Source organism: Oryctolagus cuniculus, chromosome 17 (genome assembly GCF_964237555.1).
Source record: "Oryctolagus cuniculus chromosome 17, mOryCun1.1, whole genome shotgun sequence".
Lineage (NCBI taxonomy): Eukaryota > Metazoa > Chordata > Mammalia > Lagomorpha > Leporidae > Oryctolagus > Oryctolagus cuniculus.
In genome coordinates this window covers 48,686,887-48,711,556 of record NC_091448.1, presented here as the reverse complement: position 1 = coordinate 48,711,556, position 24,670 = coordinate 48,686,887, and the positions used below count along the sequence as shown (strand labels likewise).

The 24,670-nt window shown below is 41.4% G+C and overlaps 3 protein-coding genes across 3 annotated transcripts; 1 reads left to right on the top strand and 2 right to left on the bottom strand.

Moving 5' to 3' along the window:
- The first annotated feature begins 227 nt into the window (after window positions 1-227).
- Window positions 228-1,199, top strand: LOC127484351 (olfactory receptor-like protein DTMT). Its single transcript, XM_051824547.2, is given in 2 exon segments — window positions 228-456; window positions 458-1,199. Coding segments are annotated over 2 exon segments (942 nt in total). The 5' UTR covers window positions 228-256.
- Window positions 1,200-9,349: 8,150 nt separating this feature from the next.
- LOC138846351 (olfactory receptor 1468-like) lies at window positions 9,350-10,294 on the bottom strand. Its single transcript, XM_070061791.1, has one exon. It carries the CDS (start codon window positions 10,292-10,294, stop codon window positions 9,350-9,352), a length of 945 nt encoding a protein of 314 aa, XP_069917892.1.
- An 11,947-nt stretch (window positions 10,295-22,241) lies between these two features.
- On the bottom strand, window positions 22,242-23,189 carry LOC100357256 (olfactory receptor 1E16-like). Its single transcript, XM_070060036.1, has one exon. The coding sequence runs from the start codon at window positions 23,187-23,189 to the stop codon at window positions 22,242-22,244; it is 948 nt and encodes a 315-aa protein (XP_069916137.1).
- Window positions 23,190-24,670: the final 1,481 nt, after the last annotated feature.

Here is a 24,670-nt window from a genome sequence, read left to right as displayed (position 1 = left end):
AGGAACAAATAGATAATAATGTTTGAGAAATAAAGGAATACTGTAACATGTAAAAAGAAATGAAGAAATAAGGCATTTATGTCTATGGATTGTAATTGCATACATCAAGAGTAAAGACATCGATATTGTGATGTGAGTGAAAGGAAGTATTTTGACAGAACATTTAATAAATAATGTATCATAGAAATATGTTGATTTTTAAATTCAAGCTTTAGGGGACACTGTTATTTCTTCCTAAAGGTACTAGCCACACAACATGACAGGAAAGAACCAAACCACTGTGTCAGAGTTCCTCCTCCTGGGCCTGCCCATCCAGCCACAGCACAAAACCCTCTTCTACGTCCTGTTCCTGGCCATGTACCTGACCACAGTCATAGGGAACCTCCTCATCATCATCCTCATTCACCTGGACTCTCATCTCCACACGCCCATGTATTTGTTTCTCAGCAACTTGTCCCTCTGACCTCTGCTTCTCCTCTGTCACAATGCCCAAATTGCTGCAGATCATGCAGAGCCAAGTCCCATCCATCTCGTACTCCGGCTGCCTGGCCCAAATGTACTTCTTCCTGTTTTTTGGAGACCTGGAGAGCTTCCTCCTTGTGGCCATGGCCTACGACCGCTATGTGGCCATCTGCTTCCCCCTGCACTACACCAGCATCATGAGCCCCAAGCTCTGCTTCTGCCTGGTGGCGCTGTCCTGGGTGCTGACCACGTTCCATGCCCTGCTGCACACCCTGCTGATGGCCAGGCTGTCTTTCTGTGCAGACAACAGGATCCCCCACTTTTTCTGTGATATGTCTGCTCTTCTGAAGTTGGCCTGCTCTGATACCCATGTCAATGAGTTGGTGATATTTGTCATGGGAGGCATCATTCTCGTCATCCCTTTCCTACTCATTATCACATCCTATGCAAGGATTGTGTCTTCCATCATCAAGGTTCCTTCTGCGCGGGGCATCCGTAAGGCCTTCTCCACCTGTGGCTCCCACCTCTCTGTGGTGTCGTTGTTCTATGGGACAGTTATTGGTCTCTACCTAATCCCATCAGCCAATAATTCTACTGTGAAGGAGACTGTCATGGTTATGATGTACACTGTGGTGACTCCCATGCTGAACCCCTTCATCTACAGCCTGAGGAACCAAGACATGAAGGGAGCCCTGGGCAGAGTCATTTGTAAAAAGAAAATCATCTTCTGCCCATGATGATTGGGATTATTACATAATTTTATCTATTGATATTTAAATATTATTACAGACTTATTTTTGAAACTGTTTAAATGAAACACTATGTAATTGTTCAGTAAGTAAGAAAGGAGAAGTGTGTAGTTGAACACAGGAATGGGTTCTCAGTGACCAGCTAGGAAAGTTTTTCTCTTTGTGAATTTCAGGTCACCTTGAAGAGGCGTATTTTATGATATTTTAATAGAAACTTTGGTCTCAAGTTATTAAACCACTTACTTATCATCTATGTTTTTAAAACTATAACTGCAATTTAAATGATACTGCCTCCTCCCACGGCAACAAGGACTAAGACCCAAACACCTCAGTCTCCTGCTGCTTCTAAACTGGATTTGTTGTTTTTTTACTTATCTCTCTATAAAGCACTCACATCATTCTGTCTCTTAACCTTTTTAATTTATCTTGTGTTTTCCTCTCTGCATTGTGCTTTTTTAAAAAAAAATATTTATTTGAGCAGCAGAGAGAAAGGTCTCCCATCCCCTGGTTCACTCCCTAGATGCCTCATAGGCTGGAGCTGGGCGGATCTGAAATCAGGAGCTAGGACCTTCGTCTGAGTCTCCCATGCAGGTGCGGGGCCCAAGCACTTGGGCCAACTTCTACTGCTTTCCCAGGCCACAGCAGGGAGCTGGATGGGAAGTGGAGCAGCCAGGACATGAACTGTCACCCATGTGGGATGCTGGCACTACAGGCAGAGGTTTAGCCTACTATGCCTCAGTGCCTGCCTCTGCATTGTCCTTTTTAATGGACCTGAATCTAGAATGAACTTTCATCCTGTTTTGTTAGAATAGTTTGGTTTGTATTTACCCAAGAACTCAAGTCATCCCTGCGGCCCTAAATGTTGTTCTCTCAAGCTTGGGGAGGGAGCCAGAGTTAGGTTTTTTTTTTTTTCATTTCATTTTATTTTTCTTGAAAACAGATTAATATTGCAAAGTGAAGATTCATGACAATCATCATTGCAATGAGAAAAAATGGTATATTGTCATTTACATCATGATTCAGTGAAATAATATTTATAACTATATACTAGTTGATACTTCACTCGTGAAGTATTTCTTTCCTCTTCTCACTATTTTGCAAGTTATCAATAAACTTTACATTTTTGATGTTACTCTATTTTTGTGAAATCCTTTGAAGGAAAGGAAATATTATCATTTTAAAGGCTGAACATTAACTTGTTACTAAATGGAATTTTATGCTCACGAGTGCCTATTTTAGGTTTTTGAATTTGCAACTTGGATTGTAATTAAATGAGCATAGATGAGTTAAACATATTTAAGACTGTAAAACCTGGATACTGCACAATTTAAAAGGAGGTCATTAACAAGTTATATTTTAAATAGGATATCAATTCCAAGGGGATTTCAGGGTAGGGGAGTAAATTTTCCTCCTTTGGAAAAATCAGACTAAGTTCTTTAAAAGCCATGGAGGATTTTTAGGAGGTGAAGCTATTCTTTTTGATACTGAATTGGTGAATACAAATCATTATACATCCGTTCAAATCTACAAAACGTAGTTTCCTTTAGGAAACTGTAGACTTTAATTAATAAGGTGTCAGCACTGGATCATAAGTTGTACAAATGTCCCACCCTCAGGCAAGGTGTTAATATCGAGGATAACTGGAATGGAAGGAGTGAGTGAGAGCCCTATGCTTGCCACTGGTTTTTTTTTTTTTTAATTTGTGTAACCTAACAATGACTCTAAAAACAATTCAAACAGAAAATTCTGATCTGCAGTGATAGAATTCAAATAGGAAAAAATCAGCTTAGTGACAGGAGATGAAATCTTGATTGTAAATTTTCTTTTTTTTTCTTTCTCTCTCTCTCTCTCTTTTTTTTTTTTTTTTTTTTTTGACAGGCAGAGTGGACAGTGAGAGAGAGGGAAAGAGAGAAAGGTCTTCCTTTTTCCGTTGGTTCACCCTCCAGTGGCTGCTGCGTCTGGCGCACTGCGGCGTGTGCACCACGCTGATCCGAAACCAGGAGCCAGGTGCTTCTCCTCGTCTCCCATGCAGGTGCATGGCCCAAGCATTTGGGCCATCCTCCACTGAACTCCCAGGCCACAGCAGAGAGCTGGACTGGAAGAGGAGCAACTGGCACAGAATCTGGCACCCCGACTGGGACTAGAACCCAGTGTGCTGGCACCACAGGCAGAGGATTAGCCTATTGAGCTGTGGCGCTGGCCTGTAAATTTTCATACTAAATTGCGAGGTGATGGAATTTTTCCAGATTTTGAGTGGGTTATAAGTTTATTTTATTTTAAAACTCATTGAACTGACCTTAAAATGAGTGTATTTGCTTGTATGTAAATTATATTTCAAGAAAATTTTAAAATGTAGTCCCTAGTCCTTGCTGTTAGTGGAGAAGGTCAACTATTTGTAAACTTGCCAATTATATGATCATTCAATGAACACTTACTATTTTTCAGTTTGCTTGTTCCTAGTTGGCATTGAAGCTGAACATATTTTCCTGTCATTTATTCTTTATGAGTTCTCTGCTAGTATTCTTTTTATACTTTCTGTTCTATTTGTTTTATTCTTTTTTAAAAAATTTTGTTTATTTACTTATTTATTTGACAAGTAGAGTTACAGACAGTGAAAGAGAGGGAGACAGAGAGAAAGGTCTTCATTCCATTGGTTCACTCCCCAAATGGCCGCTACGGATGGCGCCACACCTATCCGAAGCCAGGAGCCTCCTCCTGGTCTCCCATGCAGGTGCAGGGGCCCAAGCACTTGGGCCATCCTCCACTGCCCTCCCAGGCCACAGCAGAGAGCTGGACTGGAAGAGGAGCAACCAGGACTAGAACCCAGCGCCCACATGGGATGCTGGCACCGCAGGCAGAGGTTTAACCAAGTGAGCCAAGGTGCCAGCCCCTGTTTTATAATCTTAGTATTTCATCTTTAAACATTTTTGATTAACATATAATATAGGTACTTTTTAAAAGATTTATTTATTTATTTGAAAGAGTTACACAGAGAGAGGAGAGGCAGAGAGAGAGAGAGAGGTCTTCCATATGCTGGTTCACTCCTCAGTTGGCCGCAGCAGCCGGAACTGTACCAAGCTGAAGCCAGGAGCCAGGAGCCAGGAGCTTCTTCTGGGTCACCCATGCAGGTACAGGGGCCCAAGCACTTGGGCCATCCTCCAATGCTTTTCCAGGTGCATCAGCAGGGAGCTGGATGAGAAGTGGAGCAGCCAGGACTTGAACTGGTGCTCATATAGGATGCTGGTACTATAGGTGGTGGCTTTACCCACTAAACCATAGCATTGGCCCCTGTGTGTACATTTTTATGGGATATAATCCAATCTCTCAACACACACACACACACACACACACACACACACACACATATATATATAGCATAGGACCCATTATTATGAATTATAATCACCCCACTGTATTATAGAACTCTAGAGCTTATTCTGTCTGTATTTTGGTGGGGGCCTTTAATATGTTCTGAATTTTAATCTTGTGTCTGTTAGACTATACTCTGTTATGTCTCTTTCAGATTCATTTATGTTATCTTTTGTCCCAGATAAGTTTCAAATATGTCAGACTTTTTAAACATAGTTCCTGAGTTTTGTGTGATATATGAGGGGGCTTCAAAAAGCTCATTGAAAATTTGTATCATATTTTAATCCCATTTTCCATGAAACTTTTGAAGCCTCCTCATAAATTATTTTATATTATTTTTATATTTGTAGTTTCCGTTTAGCTTTTGAAGCTATTAAAGTTACTGGGGCCGGCGCTGCGGTGCAGCAGGTTAAAACCCTGGCCTGAAGTGCCGGCATCTCATATGGGTGCCGATTCTAGTCCCGGATGCTCCTCTATCTTCTGGGAAAGCAGAAGATGGCCCAAGTCCTTGGGTCCCTGCATCCGCGTGGGAGACCCAAAAGAAGCTCCTGGCTCCTGGCTTCGGATTGGCACAGCTTTGGCTGTTGAGGCCGTCTAGGGAGTGAATCAGTGGATGGAAGACCTCTCTCTCTGTCTCTACCTCTCTCTGTAACTCTTTCAAATAAATGAAATAAATCTTTATAAAAAGTTATGTTTACATGTAGTGTAAGGAATTCATTTACTATTTTTCCACGTCCAATTTTTCTCAGTGTCATTTTTGAGTAGTATATTCTTTCCTCCATTGATTGAAATGCTGTATTCATCATAAAATAGATCCTCACAGACACAGGACTATTTCTTTACATTTTTCTCGCTGTATTTGATTTTTGTCAGTTCCTGAATAAATTATGCTATTTCAACTATATATTGATTTTTTTCAAATACATATTGATATTTTACAGACCAAGAATAAACTTTCAGGTTCTATTTTTCAAATAATTCTTAGAAATTTTACCCATTTTTCTTTTAACTTAAGAATCAGCTTGTCAGTTTGCACAGAAACAGTTCCATAGGGAATTGGACTCGGGTTTCATTGGATATATTTGATGTGAATTGATGTTAAAATATTACAGCTTCAAAACTCATCAAATTATATACTTTTAAACTGATTTTACTATGTCAAGGCTAATCTTCAAAAAATCTGTTTAAAAGGAGGCACCCTGGCTGGCGCTGCGGCTCAATAGGCTAATCCTCCACCTGAGGCGCCGGCACCCCGGGTTCTAGCCCCGGTCAGGGCACTGGATTCTGTCCCAGTTGCTCCTCTTCCAGTCCAGCTCTCTGCTATGGCCTGGGAGTGCAGTGGAGGATGGCCCAGGTCCTTGGGCCCTGCACCCGCATGGGAGACCAGGAGAAGCATCTGGCTCCTGGTTTTGGATCAGCGTGGTGCACTGGCTGCAGCGTGGCGCCGGCCACAGCAGCCATTGGTGGTGGAGGGGCAGTGAACCAACGGAAAAGGAAGACCTTTCTCTCTGTCTCTCACTGTCTACTCTGCCTGTCAAAAAAAAAAAAAAAAAAGGCACCCTTTCCATGGCCATTATATATCTCCTTTCATTGTGGTATTCTTGTATGTATCTCAGTAAAGAATTTGTTACAGTACAGAGGGAGGTAGAGACAGAGACAGAGAGAGGTCTTCCATCTGCTAGTTCACCCCCCCAAATGGCATGACTGGAGCTGAGCCAATCTGAAGCCAGGAGCCAGGAGCTTCTTCCAGGTCTCCCACATGGGTGCAGGGGCCCAAAGACTTGGACCATCCTCCACTGCTTTCTCAGACACATTAGTAGGGAGCTGGATTAGAAGTGGAGAAGCTGGGATCGAAAGCAGTGCCCATATGGGATGCCAGCACTGCAGACCAGGGCTTTAACCTGCTGCATCACAGCACTAACCCTTCTTGTATCTAATCTAATTGGCCTTGAGAACAGGCTCGTTTTTTCAGTGTTGAGGTTTTTTTCCATTGTATTTCTGGTATAGAGGAAACTAATTTAAAGGCTAATATTTTATCTTGTAACTGATAATTCTTTTGTATTGTGCCACTGAGATTTCAGAGTTTATTCATTATTTTTTAAAGATTTCTTTATTTATTTGAAAGTCAAAGTTACACAGAGAGAGAAGAGAGGCAGAGAGAGAGAGAGAGGTCTTCCATCTGATGGTTCACTCCCCAGTTGGCTGTAACAGCCAGAGCTGAGCCGATCCAAAGCCAGGAGCCAGGAGCCTCCCCCAGTCTCCCACGCGGGTGCAGGGGCCCAAGGACTTGGGCCATCTTCTACTGCTTTCCCAGGCCATAGCAGAGAGCTGGATCGGAAGTGGAGCAGCCGGGTCTTGAACCGGCGCTCATTTGGGATGCCAGCGCTTCAGGCCAGGGCATTAACCCACTGTGCCACAGCACCAGCCCCCAGAGTTTATCCATTATAAGAACTGACATTACCTTTTTTTTTTTTACAGGCAGAGTGGACAGTGAGAGAGAGACAGAGAGAAAGGTTTTCCTTTTTGCTGTTGGTTCACCCTCCAATGGCCACCGCGGCCGGCGCGCTGCGGCCGGCACACCGCGCTGATCCGATGGCAGGAGCCAGGTGCTTATCCTGGTCTCCCATGGGGTGCAGGGCCCAAGTACTTGGGCCATCCTCCACTGCACTCCCTGGCCACAGCAGAGAGCTGGACTGGAAGAGAAGCAACCGGGACAGAATCCAGCGCCCCGACTGGGACTAGAACCTGGTGTGCTGGCGCTGCAAGGCGGAGGATTAGCCTAGTGAGCTGCGGCACTGGCAACATTACCTTTTTTTAAAAAAAAATATTTACTTATTTATTTGAGAGACAGAATTACAGAGAGAGGGAGAGACAGACAGAGGGGTCTTTCATCCCCTGGTTCACTCCCCAAATGGCTGCAATGACCGGAGCTGAGCCAGTCTAAAGGCAGGAGCCAGCGACTTCTTCTGAGTCTCCCGCATGGATGCAGAGGCATAAGCACTTCTTTCCCAGGCCATAAGCAGAGAGCAGGATTAGAAGAGGAGCATCCAGGACATGAACCAGTGCCTAAATGAGATGCCAGCACCGCAGGCAGGGATTTAACCTACTACACCGCGGCGCCGGCCCCAGAACTGATGTTACCTTAACAACCATATAGAAAGTACATTATTTCAAGAAATATGAAATCAAATGTAAAGAAGTGGTTGATCAAGGAAGCCTGTAGAAGGTGACATCAGAAATCAGGATGTAGGATTAAGGACACTTGACGGGACATAAAGAGCTGAATGTTGAGCATGATGTGATTGAACTGCCCGTGGAAACTCAAGTGGAGATATGCACTAGTCAGATGAAAATGGCAGTTGGGAGCTCAGGAGAAAGGTCTGGGCTTCAGATCAAGATGTGGAGGTCAGGAAAACATACAAGAGGATGAAGGTGATGGCTTTGGAGGCCCTCACTTGTGGGACAAAGGAAAAAAGTTAAGGTTGGAACTTTTGCCATACATGGAGCTGTTTGAAAAAAGAATGGTTGCCCATCTTCCTTCTGAACTGGAAAAGAATGAAAAGAAACTGGAGTCAGATAGTTTGTGATATTATATAGGCTCAGCAACTGACACACTGATTGGGCAGTCATTGAACTCCTCCATATTTTGCATATTTTACCTTGATAGTAGCTTCTGAATATCCTTGAAGTTGTCATGAGGGTGGAATAAAAACAGTTATTTTGTGAAAGTCAAAATATCAAATAGAAGAGAGACATCCTTAAAAAGTGAACTTATTTGTACCAGCTCTAGCTTTTTTCTCATTACTAGAGAAAATTTTAAATCTTCTTGTGCTGTTAGTTAATTCTAAATAAACCCAAACTACACCATTGTTGTAAAGGATTAGAAAAAATATATTGAACATCATGCCAGGCCAAGAAAGTCTTTGTAAATGTGAAAATAAATCTGGAGGGGTAGAGGGTACTTAAGTGATACAATGTTATGAAATTTTCTTTTGGGGGGTATTTATAGGAGACATTTAGTGGTTGGTTGGGATAATTAACACACTTGATCTAATTTAGTACTGAGCAAAGAATATATGGAACTACTTAGAACTGCCACAAACAAAGAGGTGTTCTGGATAAAATAAGAAAAGTCCTATAACAATTTAAGAATGTAAGACATGCAGATGATTTAAAACAGTAATTCTTAAAAAAAAGATTTATTTTATTTGAAAGGCAGAGCTAGAGAGAGAGAGAGAGAGAGAGAGACAGGCAGGCAGGCAGAGAGATCTTCCATCCACTTGTTCACTCCCCAAATGGCTGCAACAGCCAGCACTGGGCCAGGCTGAAGCCAGGAGCCATGAGCAGCTTCTGGATGTCTCATGTGGATGCCCCCGTGGGCTCTGCATTTGGGCTCTCCTCCACTGCTTTCTCAGGCACATTAGCCGGGAGCTGGATCAGAAGTGGAGCAACCAGGACTCAAGCTGGTGCCCAAATGGGATGCCGGCACTGCAGGTTGTTGGCTTAATCTGCTGTATCACAACCCAGCAAACCAGTAGTTTTTAAACTATGCTTTTCCAGGTGAGGAAGATAAAGAGGAAGAGACAGCCAGGTCATGAAGATCCTCTCCCTTAGTTAAATTGCTCAGCTACATTTTCTTTCTTAATATTAAATGATTATGTGGTGTGCCATTTTGACAGAAATTCATGTAAAGAGTCTGGAATAGTATTCCAATATTAGTATCTGTATATATGTATGAGATAAATTATGTAAAAATTTTAGTTCTGCCATCATAGGCAGAAGAGGATTTTCTTTTTACAAATGACTCTGCCCAAGGCTCCCTTCATGTCTCTGTTCCTCAGGCTGTAGATGAAGGGGTTCAGCATGGGAGTCACCACAGTGTACATCATAGCCATGACAGTCTCTTTCACAGTAGAATTATTGGCTGATGGGATTAGGTAGAGACCAATAATTGTGCCAAAGAACAGTGACACCACGGACAGGTGGGAACCACAGGTGGAGAAGGCCTTACGGATGCCCCGCGCAGAAGGAACCTTGATGATAGACAACACAATCCTTGCATAGGATGTAATAATGAGTAGGAAGGGGATGACAATAACAAGTCCACCCATGACAAATATCACCAACTCATTGACATGGGTGTCAGAGCAGGCCAACTTCAGCAGAACAGATATGTCACAGAAAAAGTGGGGGATCACATTATCTGCACAGAAAGACAGCCTGGCCATGAGCAGGGTGTGCAGCAGGGCATGGAACGTGGTCAGCACCCAGGACAGCACCACCAGGCAGAAGCAGAGCTTGGGGCTCATGATGCTGGTGTAGTGCAGGGGGAAGCAGATGGCCACATAGCGGTCGTAGGCCATGGCCACAAGGAGGAAGATCTCCAGGTCTGCAAAAAATAGGTAGAAGTACATTTGGGCCAGACATCCTGCATAAGGGATGGATGGGACTTGGCTCTGCATGATCTGCAGCAATTTGGGCATTGTGACAGAGGAGAAGCAGAGGTCAGAGAGGGACAAGTTGCTGAGAAACAAATACATGGGCGTGTGGAGATGAGAGTCCAGGTGAATGAGGACAATGATGAGGAGGTTCCCTATGACTGTGGTCAGGTACATGGCCAGGAACAGGACGTAGAAGAGGTTTTTGTGCTGTGGCTGGATGGGCAGGCCTAGGAGGAGGAACTCTGAGACAGTGGTTTGGTTCTTTCCAGTCATGTTCTGTTGCTAGAGCCCTTAGGCAGAAGCAGTAGTGTCCATCAAAAGTTGAAGTTTGATTGATTGTTTCTATGGTACGCCGACTGTTAAGTGTTCTGAAAAAAATTATTTTTTTCACCATCATCACAATGAACATAATCTCTATACTCCAATGTTTTATAATCAGATTATATCCTTATAGAGTTGTATCTATGAGCTATATGGAATCTGTTCTGTTTGCATTAACATTACATTAACATGACAATTGAAAAAAAAAGCTAAGAAGCAACCATAGCCTTGGCAACTCATGACTAGAGCCTAGGGAGATTACTGACGCCATAAACAAGAGTGTCAAATAGTTAAGTCAACAACAGGAGTCACTGTGTACTTACTCCTCATGTGGGATCTGTCCTTATTGTGTTGTCCAATGTGAAGTAATGCTATAACTAGTACTGAAACAGTATTTTACACTTTGTGTTTCTGTGTGGGTGCAAACTAAAGAAATCTTTACTTAATATATACTAAATTGATCTTCTGTATATACAGATAATTGAAAATGAATCTTGATGTGAATGGAATGGGAGAGGGAACGGGAGATGGGAGGGGTGCGAGTGGTAGGGAAGTTGGGGGGGGGGAGCCATTATAATCCATAAACTATACTTTGGAAATTTATATTTACTAAATAAAAGTTAAAAAAAGGCAACCAGACACTTTACCTTCTGCTCACAAACATTGGACAACATAGATACCTATAACCTTTTCTGGCATCTGCTATGTGCTTGAAAACTCAAATTCATTTTTTTCATTGAAGCTTGTATGAGGTTACCCTCGGACTAAGATCTTTGTGAGAGTACTTTCCATCCGTCAGTTACCTGTTTGCTTTTTTCAGAGTAGGATTCTGTCCTCATTGGTATATCTCACAAGTTATATCTTCAAAAGTTGAAGTTTGATTGATTGTTTCTATGGTACGCTGACTGTTAAGTATTCTGAAAAAAATTATTTTTTCACCATCATCACAATGAACATAATCTCTACACTCCAATGTTTTATAATCAGATTATATCCTTATAGAGTTGTATCTATGAACTATGTGGAATCTGCAAATTGTCCAGCACATATTAAATATTAACTCCTAATAATAATCTTACATGTAAAAAAGAGGCTTGTAATTGTGACTTTCTTTACTTCTCATTAACAATTACAACATTCTATCTTTTCTAAAACATTCTTTTCTATTTTCTTCTGAGGCATGAAATACATTACTTTTATCTTCCTGGTTGGTTATCCTCAGTAACTTTAATTGGCTACTGTTCTGTCACTTTTTTTATTTTTCTTAAAGATTTTATTTATTTATTGGAGAAGTAGAATTACAGAGAGAGGGAGAGACAGAGTGTAGGGGCTTCCATCCATGGTTCACTCCCAAATGGCCACAACAGGCAGGGCTGCGCCTGATCTGACGCCAGGATCCAGGATCCAGGAGCCTGTTCTGGGTCTCCCACATGGATGCAGGGGCCCAAGCACTTGGGCCATCCCCTACTGCCTTCCCAGGTCGTAGCAGAGAGCCAGGTTGAAAGATGAGCAACTGGGACTAGAACTGGCGCCCACATGGGATACTGGTGCCGCAATCAGAATATTAACCCACTGTGCCACGGTGCCAGCCCCATGTCACTTTCTTACTTGTTAATGTTCGTCAAGCCTTTTTTTCTTTTAATTGTATGAATACTCCCAAGAAAAATCCTTCTACTCAGTGTCTTAGATCACTATTTAAATATCAGGTGCAGACATCTTTGACACAGAGAACTCTATCCCATTATTTTCTATGGATGGTTCATGGGCACCATAAGCTCAAGAGATCCCAAATGACTCATGATCTCAACATTTCCCTCTCCCAACCTCCTCCTCCACTCTCTCATGTTTCAGTGAGAGGAATCTAGGATCAGAAATATGTGAGCTTTATCTCATTCATTCCTTCTCTCACCATCAGTTGCAATATAGCTGTCATAGATTTCATACTTCATCTCACTCTGATTCATTGACTCCTCAACCCAACACCACAATCTTAGACCAAACAGATCTTACCTTACTTGGACTATTAAAAAATCCTCTCTGCTCTTCTCGTCTTCTGCCTTAATACCCTTCTCCTTAAAGATGCTTCATTCACATTGTGGCATTCTAAGATAAAACATTTTTCCTATGGATTTTTAAATTTTTTATTTATTTTCATTTTAGAGGGCTTTATTAATAGATTGTTAGGGCCACAGCAAATGCATGTAAATTACTACAACACAATTATCATCAATTCTAATGTTAATGTGTTATTAAAAAAAGAGGAAAGATTCAATACAGTTCATACATACAGTTCTAAGAATATAACATTTCTCTTCTGCCCTCTCTGTTTCTCTACCTTGCTGTCTGTCTTTATTTTTTGAGATATTTTATTTTAAAATTACATCATAGTCAAAGACCTAATGATCCAGCGAATACAGTGAAAAGACCCTAGCTCAGCAGGCATGTAGGCAATGGCTATAAACAAGAATCAAATGAAAAGATGACTATTTCCCCCATATCCAGTGAATTTTAAAATAATCACAGATTATTAAAACTATATTAGCTTAACCAGTGGTTTCACAAAGATATAAAACAAAGTTTTGCAAAACTGTATTTGCAGCAATACTGATAAACAGGCATTTCTCTTTTTGGGTTATATTTTTTATTTTTTTTTCTTTTTAAATTTTAGCTTCTACATAAAGGGAGAACATGCAGTATTTTTGTGTGTGTGTCCAGCTTATTTCCATCAACATAAATGAAAATCTTATCATCTCTCTCTCTCTCTCTTTTTTTTTTTTTTTTTTTTTTTTGGACAGGCAGAGTGGACAGTGAGAGACAGACAGAGAGAAAGGTCTTCTTTTGCCGTTGGTTCACCCTCCAAGGGCCACTGCGGCCTGTGCACTGCGCTAATCTGAAGCCAGGAGCCAGGTGCTTCTCCTGGTCTCCCATGCAGGTGCAGGGCCCAAGCACTTGGGCCATCCTCCACTGCACTCCCGGGCCACAGCAGAGAGCTGGCCTGGAAGAGGAGCAACCGGGACAGAATCCAGTGTGCCGGCACCACAGGCGGAGGATTAGCCTATTGAGCTGTGGCACTGGCCCATCTCTCTTTTTAAGATAATTTATTTTATTTGAAAGGCAGAAAGAGAGAGAGAGAGATCTTCCATCTGCTGGTTCATTCTCCAAATGGCTGCAATGACTGGGAGTGGGTCAACCAAAAGCTTGGGGCCTGGGACTGCAGCTGGGTCTCCCACATGGGTGGCAGGGGCCCAAGTACTTGAATCATCATCTGCTGACTCCCAGGCACATTAGCAGGAAGCAGGATTGCAAATGAAGAAATAGAGTCTTGATCCAGCACTCAGATATGAGATGCCAGCATTGCAAGTGGCAGCTTAACCCTCTGCATCATGAAGTCAGCCCCAGGATCATCTCTCTTTTGATGAATGGCCTGGGAGATTCTCATTCCTCATAAAATAAAGGCAAAACTCCTTTCAAGGATACAAACATTGCTTCATAACCTCGCCCTTGCCTAGCTGCACACTCTCATCTTGCCCCACAATGACCCCTGCATCCCACCCTCCAGCAATGCTGGACTGAAACACCCTCGTCTTGTTGTCCCTCCTGCCTACCACTTCATTCCTTTTGCACCCTCCCTCACCTGCTCATCCTTCAGGTGTATTTCCTGTCCCTGCTCAACTAAACCTTTCTGTGTCTCCAGACTTGGTGAGGCCTGCTACTATGCTTCCATCCCATCCTGAACTCACCCTGCAGCGGTCAAGGCCCTTGATTACTCGTTTAGTCGACTTCCCTGATGACTGGGGCATGGCCAGCATTTGGTGCAGTGCCTGATGTTTCACAATGTCCATTCACTTTTCTTCAGGCTGAGATGTGGATTCCTTCAACTTTAAAGGAGCAAAATCCATTATGTTAAAATAACTACATTTATTAAATCATCTCAAAATTAAAAATCTCTAGCCTTAACTATTTGGCATGAATTTTTGGCAATCTATCCAAGTTTAAGATACAATTTTGTATCACAAAATATTAGGGAACCTCAGATATACTATTTTTTTTACAGGCAGAGTGGACAGTGAGAGAGAGAGACAGAGAGAAAGGTCTCCCTTTGCCGTTGGTTCACCCTCCAATGGCTGCCGTGGCCGGTGCGCTGCAGCTGGTGCACCACACTGATCCGATGGCAGGAGCCAGGTACTTATCCTGGTCTCCCATGTGGGTGCAGGGCCCAAGCACTTGGGCCATCCTCCACTGCACTCCCTGGCCACAGCAGAGAGCTGGCCTGGAAGAAGGGCAACCGGGACAGAATCCGGCGCCCCGACCGGGACTAGAACCCGGTGTGCCAGTGCCACAAGGCGGAGGATTAGCCTAGTGAGCCGCGGTGCTGGCCCAGATATACTATTTTTAACAATACAGTTGACCGAGTCCATACATCTTGATGCTGAAATGGACATGATGTCATGGACTTTGATGTAGAAAAAATAAATATGAGAATTTAATAAATTATGGGAGGAATTAAAGGAAGAAATATGGTTTCTATCCTGAATTGTTCACTTGAGATCTTCTTCAGGGTTCCATATCCTATGTAATAATTTTACATGTCAATGTGGCTAGGTCTTGGCAGCCGGCACCGTGGCTCAATAGGCTAATCCTCCGCCTGTGGCACCGGCACACCGGGTTCTAGTCCTGGTTGGGGCACCGGTTTCTGTCCTGGTTGCTCCTCTTCCAGGCCAGCTCTCTGCTGTGGCCCGGGAGTGCAGTGGAGGATGGCCCAAGTCCCTGGGCCCTGCACCCACATGGGAGACCAGGAGAAGCACCTGGCTCCTGGCTTTGGATCAGTGTGGTGCGCCGGCCACGGTGCACCGGCCGTGGCGGCCATTGGAGGGTGAACCAACGGCAAAGGAAGACCTTTCTCTCTGTCTGTCTCTCACTGTCCACTCTGCCTGTCAAAAAAATAATGTGGCTAGGTCTTGGTAACAAGTTTTTTCTAAAATACTTGATGTAGGTATTGTGAAGATATTTTGTAAAGTGCTTAACATTGAAATAATTAGATTGTGAGTAAAGTGGATTATTTTCCACAGTGTGCTGAGCATAATGGAATCAATAGATTTTAAGAGAAAAGTCTGATGTCCCCTGAAGAAGACAGTTTCTGTCTCCAGAGTGCTTTGAACTCAAGGCTAAAACATCAGGTCTCCCCAGGGTCTTCACTTGCCAACCTACCCTAATGATATCAGATTTATCAGCTCCTATAATCATGTGAAATAGTTCCTTAAAATTAATCATGTGTGTGCATGTGTATATGAGTGTACTTGAAAAAGTTCATGGAGATATGGAACTAACAGCATGAATTAATTCTGGTGTAAAACCTTTTGGAATACATGCCCCTTTTCATAATATACATGTTTATGTATTAAAATTTTTTACACCAAAATAAAATCATTTTTCTGTTTTCCTACAACTTTTTGAGTGTACACGCACACACTGTTACTTCTGCTTTATTTTCTGGGGATCACTAACACATTCCGTTTTTTCTCAAAGCTGATTAGGAAAGCAGAGGAGAAGCATCCATCCACATGTGTGGGAAGAGCCTTTTTTTTAAAGATTTATTTCATTCAAAGTGGGACAGTCAGGAAAGAACAGGTGTTCATTTTGGTGTTCAGTTTGCTCAGCTGCTCCACGTTGAAGCCAGCTCCTTGCTAATGTGTCTGGGAACAGTGGAAGATGGCCCAAGTTGTTGGGCCCCTGCACCCATGTGGGAAACCTGGATCAAGCTTCTTGCTCCTGACTTCAGTTTGGCTGAGCCCTGGCCATTGCAGCTATTTGGGGAATGAGCCAGCAGATGGAAGATCTCTCTCTGTCTCTGTGTCTCTTCTATCTCTGCAAATATCTTTCAATTAAATAAATCAATATGTTTAAAAGAGACTGCTTTACAGAGTTATTATGTTGAAATGATATGCTCACTGAAAATACATTGTACAGTAAGTGAGAATAATGGTGACTATCATTTAAAAAATTGTACTAGGAGAAGATTACTTAAAGTATTTCTACAGTGTGGCACAGTTGTAGGAGGCAGAGAGATGGAGAAGAGGAACGTTATCACAGCTGAAAAGTGATTCATACAACCTGGAAACTAAGGAGGGACACTGAGGCACTGCCAGCTCATTCACCATCCTGTCCAACTTACCCAGGGTTCTAAAGGTGGCTCAGGGCTGGGGGCTCAGGGCTGGGGCTCCAGATCTGCTTCCCTTTGCTCACGACAGGCATCAGAGGGGACAGCCTTTGTTCTCATGATCAGTGTCTGCATTGCTGCTTCTTACATACTTGTTCTCCCCATCCCTGGGCCTAAAGGGCCCTGCGTCCCAGAGGAGGCCACATCCTGGAATAACTCATTAGGGACAAAGTAATTGCCCAGGACCTCACCAGGACAGGACTCTCCAGAGTCCCACAGCAGTGAGCACAGTCCTGGGTCATACCTGACTACACCTTGGGGAAAGGTGGGGATGGAGAGAAGTTTGTGATGGGTGCTTAACCAGCCTGTTAAGAGAATGTAACATAAAAAGTAGACCATAGCCATGTAAGAATTTAGGCTTTGTCCTATGGACATGAAGAAGCCATGAGTGATCAGTGAGTGGAGTACCATCAGGAAAGACACATCCATGCTTGGAAAGATGTCCAAATGTCAGGCTCTCTCACTATAACCCACTTCTCTGTAGGCAGTCCCCAGCAGAGAGAAAAACTGATAACAAGAGTCCGCTCCTGAATCAATCGTACATAGAAATCCAGGCAGGACAGGAACAAGAGAAATGATGAATCTCCCAGATTCTGCACATTCTGCCTCAGGCCGTGATTAAAAGAGAAACCCAGGTTCTCATTCTGTTAACTGCCTTTCATATCCTTAGCTCTCTAGGGAAACCTCAGAAGTATCGTCCACTGCCATCATCCATTCTGTTCTCCCTACGTGTCCTATTACCTCCTAATGTCAATTGCTTCGTGTGCCTGCAACTGATCATGAAGTCATGTGTGGCAATTATAATTCCAGTACCCATTTCTTGTTCATCTTTCCATTAACCATGATTGGCTGGTGAGGATCTTTACATAATGGCTCATAGGAAATTCTAATTCCCAGAGAATGTGCATCTTCACTGGTCTTGCCTTTACTGGATTCTTGCAGGTTTCATTAATGGAAATGGAACTACTGAGTGACATCCAAAGAATTCCCCCGAATTTCAGGCATGGTTCTTCCTGCTGCTCTTGTGTGCCCATGTGTGCTTTACTTTCTCTTGGTGGTCAATATCCTTTACCCGAGGTGGAATTACCACCCCTCCACCAGTGTGTGTGTGTGTTACCTAAGAATCTAAAGGACTTGGGGCAGGTTCAACTTCCAGTTGAACGAAACTGTCTTTTAACCCTTGGCAGAAAATGCACACGTCTTGAGGACCACCCATTTCCAGTTCACCGTTTGAGGTTCTTTCAGGTACCTTTTATTGTAGCCAAAGCTGCAGAAACCAGTTCTGTGCCGATTTCGACTGGCTTTGGTAGATACAACTCAACAACTCCCCACTTCCATCATTCTCCACGTGCTCCTTGCATCTTCTCTGGGATTGGGGAAGCTTTTAGCACTCCTCCAAATGTTCAGATCTAGGATGCATTTGAGCTAATTGTTGAGTGTGTGGTGTAGAGTGAAGTTTGCTTTTTTTGCATATGGAAATTCAATCTTTTCATTTGTTCCACTGAATTTTCATTGTATCTTTGGAAGGTGCAAACCAATGGAAGATGCACGAGTGGGTCAATTTCTTGTATCTCCATGCTCTTCTGCACACTCCATACTGATGTATATTTCTATCTTTCTTAAATAACACATTTTTCTGCTTATTGTAGCTTCATGATAAGTCTGGAAACCAGGTATTATGAGTCCTGTTACTTGGTTTTTCTCTTCTGAAGTGAATTGTGGTTTTTAGTTTCTTGCCTGTGGAACATAATTATCAATTTGTGGACCAAAACATCTGTTGGAATTTTGATTGGAATTGTGTTGACTATCTAGATCAGTTTAGAAAATCAAGATCTTAACAGTAAATCTTTCAGTCATTGAACATGGTATGTTTATTATACAAGAGTAATATTTGATTACTTTTACCAGTGTTTTCATCATATAGATCTTGCCTAGATCTTTAATATTTAAAAATTTATTTTGTTTTATTATTAAATGAGAAATAGTCATTGTTTATAGGTACAATGTGCTGTTTTGATATATATATATATATATATACATTATGAAATTATTAAAGCAAAAATTCTACCTGGTTTTAAAAAGATCTATTTTTATGTATTTGAAAGGCAAAGTTATAGAGAGAGAGGGAGAGAGATCTTCCATCTGCTGGTTCATGCCTGAAATGGCTGCAATGGTTGGGTTGGGCCAGGCCTGGAACTCCAGTTGGGTTTCCCACACAGGTGGAAGGGACCCATCTTCCACTGCTTTCCCAGGTGCTTATGCAGGGAGCGATGTAAGAAGCGGAGTACCTGGGACTTGAACTGGTACTCACATGGGATGCTGGTATCACAAGTGCAGCTTAACCCACTGCACTACAATACTGGCTCTAATACTTACCTTTTTTGTCATGGAAACATTCTTTAAGTACTTCTGAAGTTTGCATAACTTTATTCTTAACTAACGTTATCAGTGTTTTTTAAAAAGATTTATTTTATTCATTTGAAAGGCAGAGGTATATTATAAAGAAGGCTAGACAGAGAGAGAGAGAGGTCTTCATCTGCTAGTTCACTCTCAAATGGCCACAGTGTCTAGGGTTGGGCCAGGGTGAAGCCAGGAACCAATAATTTCTTCTGAGTCTCCCACATGGGTGCAGGAGCCCAGGCACTTGGGGCATCCTCTGCTGCTTTCCCAGGCACATTAGCAGGGAGCTGATCAGAGATGGAGCAGCTGGGACTCAAAACCAGCACCCATATAGGATGAGGCATGGCAGGCCCTTACTTTAACCTGCTGAACCACAGCACTGACCTCTATTGGGTTATTATTAACATTGTTACTAGCCTTGTTGTACAATAGGCTTCAAATGCTTATTCCTCCAACCTAAATAAAACTTTGTACCCTTTCTCCAACAGCTTCTATTCCTTCCCTAGCTCTGATAACCACTACTCTACTTTACATCTCTATAAACTTGATATTTTTGGATTCTCCATGTAAATGAAGTTATGCAGGTCAGTATACAAGAAGACTTCAAAAGGTTCATGGAAAATTAGCATTATATTTTAACTCCATTTTTCATGAACTTTTACCTCTTGTTTGCCTTTTTATGCCTAGATTATTTCACTTAGCATGATGTCCTCTAGTTTCATTCGTAGGGTAGCAAGTGACAGGATTTCATCCTTTATATGAATAGTATTCTATTATATATATTATATACATATTATATATAGTTATATATGAATAGTATTCTATTGTTTGTATGTACCACATTTTCTTTATCCATTCATGAATTAACAGACATTTAGGTTGTGTCAATTTCTTGGCTATTATGAATAGTGCGGCAAAAGGCATAGGAGTGTTTCACTTGGATATATTTTCAGTGGTAAGGTTACTATACATAAGGCCACTCTTTTTATTTATGTATACTTTTTTTCTATACTGGTTATGTTAATTCACATTCCTACCTACAGTGTGTAAGAGTTCCATTTTTTTCTACATTCTCATAAACACTTGTTATTTTTTTTTTTTGATAATAGCCAGTCTAACTGGAGTGAGGCCATATCTTATTGTAGTTTTAACGTGTGTTTCCTTGATGATTAGTGATAGCATTTTTTCATGTACTTGTTGGCTATTTGTATTTGTTCCTTTGACAAATGTTTGTTTAGATCTAGTATCCAGATTTAGTTGGATTATCATATTCTTTTTGGCTGTTGGGTTTTTTGAGTTATATATATATGTGTATGTGTATATATATATATATATTCTGGATATTGCCCTTTTTCAGACATGGTTTGTAAATATTTCCTCTTATTCTGTAGATTGTTCACTCTGTTAATTGTTTAAGTCTTTAATTTTTGTATAAGAGTCCAATTCTGTTTTATTTACATGTGAATCTCCAGTGTTCTAACACCATTTATTGAAGATATTGTCCTTTTCCCATTGTGTAGTTTTGGCACCTTTACTAAAAATCCATTGACTATAATGTGTGGGTTCATTTCTGGCTTCTTTGTTTTGCCATTGGTCAATGTGTATGTGTTTTATGACAATATCTTGCTGATTCATTACTATATAATTGCAACATGTTTTGAAATCAGATAGTATGATGTTTTCAGCTTTGTTCTTCTTGCACAAGGTTGTCTTATCTATTAAGGGTCTTTTCTTCAGTAGTTTCATATTGATTTCAGGATTTTTTTCTTTTGGAAAATGACATTGAATTTTGCTAGAGATTATATTGTATCTGTAGGTTGATCTGTATAGTGTGGACATTAAACAAGTAACTCCAATTTTTATCTTCAACATATTTCATTAATGTTTTAAATCTTTGATGTAAAGATATTTGCTTCTTTGGTTAAATTAATTTCTGAATATCTTTTGTAGCTAATGTAAGTGAAATTTTTAAACATTTTGTTTTCAGATAGTTCATTGTTACAGTATACAAATATGACTGGTTTCTGTATGTTAATGTATCCTACTATATCAAATTAATTTATTAGCTTTAACAGCTTTTTGATGGAGTCTTTAGGATTTCTGTGTACAAAATCAGTTAAGCAAACACAGACATTGCACCTTTTCTTTTCTAATTCAGATATCTTTCAATTCTTTCATTTCCTAATTGTTCTGGGTGGGTTTTTCAGTACTATTGAAAAGCTCTAGTTGTCATGAGAGTAGAATAAAAACACAGACATGAATTTCTTTTGTAAAGTCCAAAGTAAGAGGCATCCTTAAAAAGTGAAAATTTTGCCAGCTTGTAGTGTCTTTCTGTATTCCTGGGGAAGCAAAAATTCCAAGGCCCCTGAGTATTAGTTAATTGACAAGTAGACACAAAATACATCACTGTGTCAAAGGGTTAGATCAACTAAAGGTCAGGCTGGATCAAAAAAGACTATGTAGACATGAAAATAAATCAAAATGGGGGGAAAGTTAAGAGATAAAATGATGTGAGCACTTTTGAAGAAGGATATATATAGGAGACATTGAAGGAAGGCTGGAGGTTCAGATGTTTGGATATTATTTAGTATTGATTACAAGCACTATAAGATTACAGAGGACTATTTAAAATGCAATATTCAAAACATAATTCCAGATAATATAATAAAGCATGTCTTTTCAAGCATTTGAAACTTAACCATTCTTTAAAATTTTGGTTAACGACAGTTAGACATATTTATGGTGTGATATGTACAGTGTTATATTTAAATGCATGTATACAACGCATAGTAATAAAATCAGGACAAATAATTTTTCCTGTCTTTACTTTATGATTAGAGCCTTGGAGCTCCTGTCTTCTGTTTACTAAAAAGGCATGAAAATGTTATTGTGAACTATGTAGGCACCCCCACTATGCTGTGTAGCACTAGTAGCTTGTGCCTTCTTACTCTTGATTTGAAAAACCCCTAACCCAACCTCTCATACGTGGAAGTTAAAAAAACCCTCAATCTAAACATAGACTAGTAATCATTTTATTGTTTATATATGTATTCACGGAGTTATTTAAAGTAGTGGTTCTTAAACTATGCCTCTCCAAGGTCATCTGGGGAGGTCAGAGGAAGTATGGCCATGTCTCCAAGGTCAGACTCTCTTTTGAACTACAGGACAGGCATATTGTAGTACACCATTTTAACAGAGGTTCCTTGGTACAGTAAAAACTTGGAATAATATTTCAGCATCAATTAAGTATACGTAAAGGATAAAATTGTGTAAAAATACTTGTTACCATCCTAGAGAGAAGAGAGTCTTCTTTCCACAGTCAATTCTTCCCAGGGCTCCCTTTATGTCTTGGTTCCTCAGGCTGTAGATGAAGGGGTTCAGCATGGGAGTCACCACAGTATACATCATAGCCATGACAGTCTCTTTCACAGTAGAATTATTGGCTGATGGGATTAGGTAGAGACCAATAACTGTCCCATAGAACAATGACACCACAGACAGGTGGGAGCCACAGGTGAAGAAGGCCTTATGGATGCCCCGTGCAGAAGGAACCTTGATAATGGAAGACACAATCCTTACATAGGACATGGTGATGAGTAGGAAGGGGATGACAAGAAATGTGCTTCCCATGACAAATATCACCAATTCATTGACATGGGTATCAGAGCAGGCCAACTTCAGAAGAGCAGACATATCACAGAAAAAGTGGGGGATCCTGTTGTCTGCACAGAAAGACAGCCTGGCCATCAGCAGGGTGTGCAGCAGGGCATGGAACGTGGTCAGCACCCAGGACAGCACCACCAGGCAGAAGCAGAGCTTGGGGCTCATGATGCTGGTGTAGTGCAGGGGGAAGCAGATGGCCACATAGCGGTCGTAGGCCATGACCACAAGGAGGAAGTTCTCCAGGTCTCCAAAAAACAGGAAGAAGTATATTTGGGCCAGGCAGCCGGAGTACGAGATGGATGGGACTTGGCTCTGCATGATCTGCAGCAATTTGGGCATTGTGACAGAGGAGAAGCAGAGGTCAGAGAGGGACAAGTTGCTGAGAAACAAATACATGGGCGTGTGGAGATGGGAGTCCAGTCGAATGAGGATGATGATGAGGAGGTTCCCTATGACTGTGGTCAGGTACATGGCCAGGAACAGGACGTAGAAGAGGTTTTTGTGCTGTGGCTGGATGGGCAGGCCCAGGAGGAGGAACTCTGACACAGTGGTTTGGTTTCCTATCATGTTTGTTGCTAGTACCTTTAAGAGGAAATAACCATGTCCAACAAAACTTGAACTTACATTGATTATATTACTATGATACATTATCTGAAAAGATGTTTCCTTTCAGTCTCGTCACAATGAAAGTAATTTCTAAATTTCAAATTTCTGTAATTAGAATCTATATAATTATACATGCTGCCGAAGCGAGCACAGAATCTATATAATTATAAACAACCTATTTTCTTCACATCTCTTTAACATGTTAACTATATTCCATCATTTCTAAAACATACTTTTCTATTTGCTTCTGAGACATAAAATATGTTAGTTTTCCTTTTACCCACCTGGTTGGGCATCCTTGATAAGTGTAATTCACTCCTGCTCTGTCAGTACTTGTTTTTAAAAAAGATATTTATTTGATAGTCTGAGTTACAGAGGGTGGTAGAAGACAGAGACTTTCCAATTACTGGTTCATTCCTTAGATGGCCGCAATAGTCAGGGCTGAGCCAGACCAAAGTTAGGGCCAAGAGCTTTCTCTGGGTCTCCCACATGGGTGACAGGGGCCCAAACATTGGACCATCTTCTACTGCTTTCCCCAGGCCACTAACAGGGAGCTTGATTAGAAGTAGAGCACCTGGATATGGTGCCCATGCAAGATACCAGTATTATAGGCAGTGGCTTTACCTGCTACACCACAATGCCAGCACCCCTTTCAGTATCTTATATGTTGGTTTTCCTCAGGGCTTTTTGTAAACATCATTCTTTTATAATTCTGTGTGAATCATATATCCCAAGAAATTGTATACCTCATGAAAAAGTCATCTACTCAATGTCTTAGGTTATCATTTAACTATCAGACTTAAATGTCTTTCTCATCCAGGTAATTCTGAATCCTATTGCTCAATAATTATCTTCTGTGGATGTGTCACAGGCATGTTAAGCACAACAGATCTCGAAGGAAACTCATGATCTCACCTTTCACTCTTCCACCCTCTTCCTCCTCCACTCTCTCATCTCATTCTACTTCTTACACCAACACCACACTGCCAGATCAGGATGGCATGTTCTCTCCCCTGGACTGTTGAAACAGCCTCTGAATTAATATCTTTGCCTTCCTGATCAATGCCCTTCTCCTTGAATGTTTCATTCATACAGTGGGGGGAACTCTAAGGTGAAAATCTGATCATTTCTTTTCTTACTAACATTTCAGTGAGTGCTCACTTCTCTTAAAGTCAAAGACCCTTTGAAGGATACAAATTATGTTTCATTGTGATACTTGTGCCTACCTCCATATTCTCATCTGGCTCCACAATGATTCTTTTTATTTTTTTAAGATTTATTTTATTTTAAAGACAATTAAGAGGGAGGTAGAGCCAGAGAGAGGGAGAAAGGTCTTCCATCCACTGCTTCACTCCCCAGATGACCTCAACGGCCATAGCTGAGCTGATCTGAAGCCAGGAGCCAGGGGTTTCTTCTGCGTCTCCCATGTAAGTGCAGGGGCC

What these genes read in the sequence shown, in the direction of transcription:
- LOC100357256 (XM_070060036.1), bottom strand. Translation starts at nt 23,189, where the DNA reads ATGATAGGAAACCAAACCACTGTGTCAGAGTTCCTCCTCCTGGGCCTG.
- LOC138846351 (XM_070061791.1), bottom strand. Translation starts at nt 10,294, where the DNA reads ATGACTGGAAAGAACCAAACCACTGTCTCAGAGTTCCTCCTCCTAGGC.